This window comes from Megalops cyprinoides, chromosome 22, assembly GCF_013368585.1.
Source record: "Megalops cyprinoides isolate fMegCyp1 chromosome 22, fMegCyp1.pri, whole genome shotgun sequence".
In the NCBI taxonomy this organism is placed as follows: domain Eukaryota; kingdom Metazoa; phylum Chordata; class Actinopteri; order Elopiformes; family Megalopidae; genus Megalops; species Megalops cyprinoides.
The window spans coordinates 27,272,811-27,281,170 of NC_050604.1; the positions used below are offsets into that span (position 1 = coordinate 27,272,811).

Here is an 8,360-nt window from a genome sequence, read left to right on the forward strand (position 1 = left end):
ATTGGCTACCAACAGTGAAACTAACCTCCTCTAGCAGAATACCAGAAGCTAACGCCACACCTGATGAAATACACTCTTCAACTGATATTAAAACATTCTAAAACATAATAAAATGACAGTAGTTATGACTGTTCTTCTTCCCTAAATGCATTATATTTTATTGGATATTATATTTTATTGCTGCAGATTTTAGAAAGCTTAGATTTTAGCATGTAATGCTACCACTGAGTTAGCAATAAGGACTGTCAGTAACCAGCTCAGCTGTGTGAGGGTGTTCTGTAAGCAAGGCAGACAGCTCTTACAGCTGCCAATCAGAACTGCCCAATCACAGGTGCCAATCAGAACTGCCCAATCACAGCTGCCAATCAGAACTGCACAATCACAACTAGTCCTAGTTATAGCTTTCAATCAAAGCTGCTAATCAGAGATGCCAATCAGACCTGCCAATCATAGCTTTGCATCACGCTCCTATTCTCTGATTTTGTCATATCCTGCTTTAATGGAACACACACACACAGACACACACACACACGCACAGACACACACAGCGGGTAAACTCCTGTGAGCAGAGTGCACTGTGGGATTATGCTCGTTACCTGTGTGTAGGAACACCTTCAAACCTGCGGAATAGCACTGTTACTCCAGGCAGCAATCTTACACACACACACACACACACACACACACACACACACACACACACGCACAGACACACACACAGACACACACACACACACACACACACGCACACACACGCACAGACACACACAGACACACACACACACGCACACACACACACAGACACACACACACACACACACACGCACACACGCACAGACACACACACACACACACACACACTGAGCCTCTGAGGCTGTCTGATCACCTCAGGCAGGAGTGAAAGCGCACAGCTGTGGCACAGGTGTCCCTGGAGTCGAGACAGGTGTGCAGAACGCCGAGCTAAGCAAACATGTGCAGGCGCTGGTACCACCCCTCCCACAATCCAAACACAGAGACGTGGGGCAGACTGTGGGGCAGAATGCGGGTCGGGCTGTTTGGCCTGCACTGCCACCGAGCAGAGGGGTGAGAGGGGTGCCATTACGACTCCCCCAGTAACCCCAAAGTGAACTCCTCCCCCCCCCCCGGCTGATGAAAGGCAAGCGTCATGTGCAACATGGCGACTGTGTGTTGCCTAGGAAATTCATTGTTGAGGTGAGTCCCATCCACTCCTTTGCAGTGAGAGCCATTATTATTATTATTATTATTATTATTATTATTATTATTATTACTGTTTCCTTTGTGGTAAGTGGCATGGTAGTCAGGTAACAGCAGCAGGCAGGCAGTACCGGTCAGACTGGTCTGTCTGCACTGAGCAGCTCAGAGGGCGGAGCTGAGGGCGGGGCTGAGGGTCACTGTGAAAAGGGACAAATATGCAGCCACGCCCTCTCTGGCACGCCCAGAGACACAAGTGACACAGCTGAGACTGTGTAACTTGGTGACTGGATCCGACACTGCCACACAGAGAGAGAGGGAGTGAGGGAGTGAGACACAGAGCGATTGGGAGAGAGAGAGAGAGACACGCACAGAGACAGAGACAGAGACAGAGGGAGAGACAGAGGACCCAGGCTGAAACAGAGCTCTGTGCCTGACCCACGGACCCCGGAGAGGAACCTCAGCCAGTCAGGTGTGTATGAGTCCGCAGGCCTCCACAGAGAGAACAAGCTTTCGCCCATCAGAGTGATCATATGCCTAAATCATGTGCCGGGGTGCGTGGCCGCGCTCAGAGGGAGGCGGGAGAGACCATTTCGGCTCAGAAGCAGGGGGCAGCAGTGGTGGGGAGGGAAGGCAGCGGGACGCTGGGTGGGTACAGATCTGTGTGGCCAGAGGACATGAACAGAAAGGTGCGCGGAAGCATTAGCATCACTGGGTCTGTGAGGCAGAGTCTGCCACACCTCACCTCCTGCCCCACGCTCTTCCTCCTTTACCTGCTATCAGCCAGAGGTTTGTTTGCTTTGGTGTAACAGGCTTCTGCAGCTTGGTAATGATGTAGAGCAAGAGCCAACAGCTGATAGGAGATGTGGAAGCACTCTTCCACAGATCAGCCCTGTGTGTTTGTGTGTGTGTGTGTGTGTCTGTTTGTGTATGTATGTATGTCAGTCTTTAAATTATGAATAGGGTGTGTGTTTTAATAATTCAATAATTTGTGTACTGTCATCTTTGCAAGTTTTCTCATTATCCGAAAGCAGAGTGTATTTCAGAGAGAATGTGTTTTTCGTATCTCCACATCCGTGTGTTCAGTGTATTTCAGAGAGAATGTGTTTTTCGTATCTCCACGTCTGTACGTTCAGTGGGAGTACGCTCAGTGTATTTCAGGGAGAGTGGGAGTACGCTCAGTGTATTTCAGGGAGAGTGGGAGTACGCTCAGTGTATTTCAGGGAGAGTGGGAGTATGCTCAGTGTATTTCAGGGAGAGTGGGAGTACGCTCAGTGTATTTCAGGGAGAGTAGGAGAGAGCTGGCAGGCAAGCCTGCTGAGAACTCAGTTGATTTTCTGGAATTACGAGTGTCGCAAACGAGAGAGGCGCCTGCCGTCTGACATACAGCTTTAGGGAAGTGACATCCTGCAGGAAGGGCAGCATTAAAATAACAGATTTTGTTAGTGTTTCTACTCTTACATGCTCCCATTGTCCTGAAAATCCACTTGTTTAGAATATATCTGTGTCTGTTATTCAATATTGGAACAGGCAGTGCTGTCTGCCTTTCAATACTTGATATATCTGAAATGTTTTCCAATGTTTTGACACAGATGAAAAATAGTTTTAAGGGGGATTTACTGGATACCATGTTAAAATATTTGCTATCATGACATGTATACCTGGGTTTAATATGCTGGGATGAGAGCTGGAATCACGCTGGTCAAAAGTATTTTTAATAAAGCACATTTTACTGCTGAGGCTGTTACAATGCACTGGACAGAGATATTCTCTGACCTTTAGCAAAGAGGCAATCAAGTGGAAACTCCTGGGAAATATTTCAAGATGGAAATAAATACTACACACTTATCTAGTGAGGTGTGTGTAAATCAATGACTCTAGATTTACTTTCCTTTACTTTCAGATTTATCAGACATGTGGCCACTGTAGATACATGACAGGGAACCAAGGAGCTGCTTTATAATACTTACCATCTGACTGGTGATACTGATACACAATATTAAGCCTTCTGGTTAATTAGAGGCTAATTTCTAGTTCTAGTTTCTGGTTATTTTCTCGCTGTAAATACATGGTTGTGGCAGTCACGTGTGGTCTGCGGTGAGAGATCTCAGATTAAAGCGCAGTGATAAGCCTTCGTGAGAGTCCCGCTGCTGCATTTGCGATGGCGTAACGCTCACAGCCCCTGCCATTGTCTGAGGGGCAGGTCAGACCTCATTCCAGCAGGAGCAGAGAGAGAGAAATGATTACGAGCAAGAGCGCTTGCTGTGACCGCCGCAATGCTCGGCTCTGCCCGCTGCTGCCGCCAGGTGTGCATGACTCAGAGAAATTCCACACAGCGCGGACATCCCTGCACACTCACCGCTCTGTCACCCTGAGCCCCGCCCCCTCGCTGCCTCCCGCTGATGCATCCGTGACACACACTCCACACTCCACACTCCACACTCCACACTCCACACACACACTCCACACTCCACACTCCACACTCCACACACACACTCCACACTCCACACTCCACACTCCACACACACACTCCACACTCCACACTCCACACTCCACACACACACTCAACACTCCACACTCCACACTCCACACTCCACACACACACTCCACACTCCACACTCCACACTCCACACACACACTCCACACTCCACGGCAGGGCTCATCAGGGTTATTATTATAAGCGACACACTTCCCAACACTTCCACTGCGGGGAATGTGTGTTTCTCTGGAGTGACAGTGAAAGTTAGTTGTGTTAGTTACTGAAGCAGACATCACACTTTCATTTCCCTCTCCTTCTTTCTACTTAACTCACAATCCTTACAAGCTCTGGTGGTTGTTTAAAGCTTAAAGGTGATTGTGTTAAAGCTCCATGGCTACTGAGTCAACATTATGTGATGCTGTGCAGCAGTGAGGGGAGTGATCTCAGGTGATTGTCGGGGTGTGACTCACAGCTTGCTGGCTTTATGAGAGATTAATGAAATATGAAGAGGGAAATCTGATCCGTTACTCTGCGTAACGTCGCCAGCCTGCCATCACTCACCTCCTGCCCGTTCAGGGTGCAGGAGGCCGTCTAACCTATGATTTTATACAGCCAGTCAGAGTGCCCAGTGCCATGAACTGAGAAATGAATCATGGGTGGTGAGGACTGATGCTTCATTTGAAAAGATTTTTTGTTATATTTATGTTTGGATTTTGTTGTGTGAATCTCTCAGATTGATCTCTGATGCTTAAACCACTGAAGAGTTTCCAGATGTAAATGTGCACAGACTCTGCTGCTGTTGTTACTGTTACTGCTGCTGCTGTTACTGATGTTACTGCTGCTGTTACTGCTGCTGCTGTTACTGCTGCTGCTGCTGCTGCTGCTGCTGTTACTGCTGCTGCTGCTGCTGCTGCTGCTGCTGTTACTGCTGCTGCTGCTGTTACTGCTGCTGCTGCTGCTGCTGCTGCTGCTGCTGTTACTGCTGCTGTTACTGCTGCTGCTGCTGTTACTGCTGCTGCTGCTGCTGCTGTTACTGCTGTTACTGCTGTTACTGCTGCTGCTGCTGCTGCTGTTACTGCTGCTGTTACTGCTGCTGCTGCTGCTGTTACTGCTGCTGCTGCTACTGCTGCTGCTGCTCCTGCTGCTGTTACTGCTGCTGCTGCTGCTGCTGTTACTGCTGCTGTTACTGCTGCTGCTGCTGCTGTTACTGCTGTTACTGCTGCTGCTGCTGCTGCTGCTGCTGCTGTTACTGCTGCTGTTACTGCTGCTGCTGTTACTGCTGCTGCTGTTACTGTTACTGCTGCTGCTGTTACTGTTACTGCTGCTGCTGTTACTGCTGTTACTGCTGCTGCTGCTGCTGTTACTGCTGCTGCTGCTGCTGCTGTTACTGCTGCTGTTACTGCTGCTGCTGTTACTGCTGCTGCTGTTACTGTTACTGCTGCTGCTGTTACTGCTGCTGCTGCTGCTGCTGTTACTGCTGCTGCTGTTACTGCTGCTGCTGCTGCTGCTGTTACTGTTACTGCTGCTGCTGCTGCTGCTGTTACTGCTGCTGCTGCTGCTGTTACTGCTGTTACTGCTGCTGCTGCTGCTGCTGTTACTGCTGCTGCTGCTGCTGTTACTGCTGTTACTGCTGCTGCTACTGCTGCTGTTACTGCTGCTGCTGCTGTTACTGCTGCTGTTACTGCTGCTGCTGCTGTTACTGCTGCTGCTGCTGCTGTTACTGCTGTTACTGCTGTTACTGCTGCTGCTGCTGCTGCTGTTACTGCTGGTGATGCTGACACGCTAACGCCAACGCTGTGTGCTGTGGTGATGCTGACATGCTAACGCTAATGCTGAGTGTTGTGGTGATGCTAACGCTGTGTCCTGTCCCTTGCAGTAGTGGTGTGATGGCTCAGTCCCGCAGCCTGATGTCGGAGGACCAGTTCCTCTGCTCCATCTGCCTGGATGTCTTCACCAACCCGGTGTCCACGCCGTGCGGCCACAGTTTCTGCATGACCTGCATTGGGGACTACTGGGACAGCAGCAAGGCCTGCCAGTGCCCACTGTGCAAGGAGAGCTTCCGCAAGCGGCCCGAGCTGCACATCAACCGCACCCTGCGCGAGATCACAGAGCAGTTCAAGCGCATGTCTGGGGGCGTGGCTGGGGGTGTGTTCGGGGGCGAGGCCACGGACGCGAGTGCGGGAGGGGTTGGCGGGGCCATGGCGGACCGGCCACCCAGATTGGGCGAGCTCCCAGGTGACCTCTTTGCCGAGATGAAGCAGCGTTTCCAGAGACCTGTGGCTGACGACTCCACCGCTTCCGCCTCCGCCCCCTCCCCTGAAGCGCCCGCCCCCAGCCCCGCCCCCAGCCCCGCCCAACTGACTCTCAGACGCAACACCATTACCAATGCCCTCCCTCAGTGCCCCGCCCCCGGCCCCAGCCCCGCCCCCTTGGTGCCTGCCCCCCCGTGCCCCCCACTGGCCAGCCGCAGGTACACGCTGAGCGGGCCAGCGGACAGCCTGGATGCCCCGCAGTGCGTCAGACACCACCAGCGGCTGGAGCTCTTCTGCAGGACGGACCAGACCTGCGTCTGTACTGAGTGCACCGAGACCGAGCACCGCTCTCACACCATCATCCCTGCCAAGAGGGAGTGGCTCATCAAGAAGGTGGGGCTACAGACGCCGGCCACACACCACGTACCGCGCCATCCTACTGCACACCCTGCCATTCTACCACACACCCTGTCATCCTACCACACACCGCATCATCCTACCACACACACACCCTACCACCCTACCACACACCGTGCCAACACCCAACCACACACACCCTATCCCTCCTACCGCACACCGTGCCAACACCCAACCGCACACACCCTATCCCTCTACCACACACTCTGCCACCCTACCACACACCGCACCATCCTACCACACACTGCACCATCCTACCACACACCATCCTACCACACACTGCACCATCCTACCACACACCCTGCCATCCTACCGCACACAAACCATCCTACCACACACTGCACCATCCTACCACACACTGCGCCATCCTCTCACACACCATACCAATCCAAACAGAATACATTCATGTTTACATTCATGGATGTAAACTAAATAATTAATCAGAAGGTATAGAAATGATGAAATCATTAATCATTGATTCATATCAGAATTTAGATGACCTGCAGGTGCTACAGCCCTGTTGACGTTAGTCCATGTGTGTACAGCGTCGGGTGTGGTTCTGATCTGTGTTTTTCTGGGTTCAGTCTCAGCTCGGGATCGGGTCTTGGTTCTGATCTGTGTTTTTCTGGGTTCAGTCTCAGCTCGGGATCGGGTCTTGGTTCTGATCGGTGTTTCTCTGGGTTCAGTCTCAGCTCGGGATCACAGAGGTGGAACTGCAGGGCATGATCCGTGACAGGGAGAGAAAGGTGCAGGAGATCCGAGCGTCTATGGAGGACATCAGGGTGAGTTCTGTCCAAATGACCAATCCCCTTTCACTTTACTGCCATATGCTCTCCACATGACCAATCCCCTTTCATTTCACATGGATGCGCTGTGTCCTGGCTGCTGTCCCTGCGTCGGGTGCGCACTCCGCATGCCTTGCGTTCTGGGGGAAAGGTGGCAGCCTCGGTGTCAGATTACAAAGGCAGATTCGCATGCTGCCGGTATGTCACCTGCACCCTGCCTCACCTGGACCTGCTCCAGCACACGGGGAGCTCTCACGCTTTAACAACACTGTCTGGAACAAAGTGTTCTGTGACTCTGCAAGGAAATCAGATACAAGCCTCACAGGAGGTGCGCATCACCTGTGACAGACTGAAATCATTTCATCATCTCATTTCAGTTTTCATCTGAGCTAACTGACCGATACTTTGCCCTGCAGGCTGATAATCTCAAACTGACATGTTCCTATACAATAACAGTGTGAACCACTGAGTTACTCTTTCTTATCATACACATCTTAACACAAGCACACATGGAGCTCATATTCTTGCTTCACTTACAGCCCTTTGCTGTGATGATAATGAAGCTCTAGTGTGGTTTGGATGAGGCTGATGCGAACAGCAGCTGCTGTTTTACGCAGCACAGAGCAGAGAGCAGGCAGAGTTTGGGTTAAAGTGAGGGAGAGATCAGCAGGGAGGGAGAGAGCAGCAGCAGCAGGGAGAGATCAGCAGGGAGGGAGAGAGCAGCAGCACAGAGGGAGAGAGCAGCAGCAGGAAGGAAGAGAGCAGCAGCAGGAAGGAAGAGAGCAGCAGGGAGGGAGAGAACAGCAGGGAGGGAGAGCAGCAGCAGGCAGGCAGAGAGCAGCAGCAGGAAGGAAGAGAGCAGCAGCAGGAAGGAAGAGAGCAGCAGGGAAGGAGAGAACAGCAGGGAGGGAGAGCAGCAGCAGGCAGGCAGAGAGCAGCAGCAGGAAGGAAGAGAGCAGCAGCAGGAAGGAAGAGAGCAGCAGGGAGGGAGAGAACAGCAGGGAGGGAGAGCAGCAGCAGGCAGGCAGAGAGCAGCAGCAGGGAGAGAACAGCAGCAGGCAGGGAGAGAGCAGCAGGCAGGTAGAGAACAGCAGCAGGGAGAGAGCAGCAGCAGGCAGGGAGAGAACAGCAGCAGGGAGGGAGAGAGCAGCAGGGAGGGTGACGTTTGCCTCCCGCCCTGCAGACGGCGGCGGAGCGGGAGACAGAGGGCAGCGTGCA

The 8,360-nt window shown here is 52.2% G+C and overlaps 1 protein-coding gene across 1 annotated transcript in view; it reads left to right on the forward strand.

The window, feature by feature from the left end:
* The first annotated feature begins 1,466 nt into the window (after positions 1-1,466).
* Positions 1,467-8,360, forward strand: part of LOC118769958 (E3 ubiquitin-protein ligase TRIM39-like) — a 13,517-nt gene continuing 6,623 nt past the window's right edge. The window contains exons 1-5 of the mRNA XM_036517396.1: positions 1,467-1,681; positions 5,565-6,009; positions 6,088-6,333; positions 7,044-7,139; positions 8,326-8,360. The exon at positions 8,326-8,360 is cut by the window's right edge and continues 199 nt beyond it. Of these exons, the coding sequence (XP_036373289.1) occupies positions 5,575-6,009; positions 6,088-6,333; positions 7,044-7,139; positions 8,326-8,360 (812 nt within the window). The 5' untranslated portion in view covers positions 1,467-1,681; positions 5,565-5,574. The remainder of the gene's footprint in view (positions 1,682-5,564; positions 6,010-6,087; positions 6,334-7,043; positions 7,140-8,325) is intronic.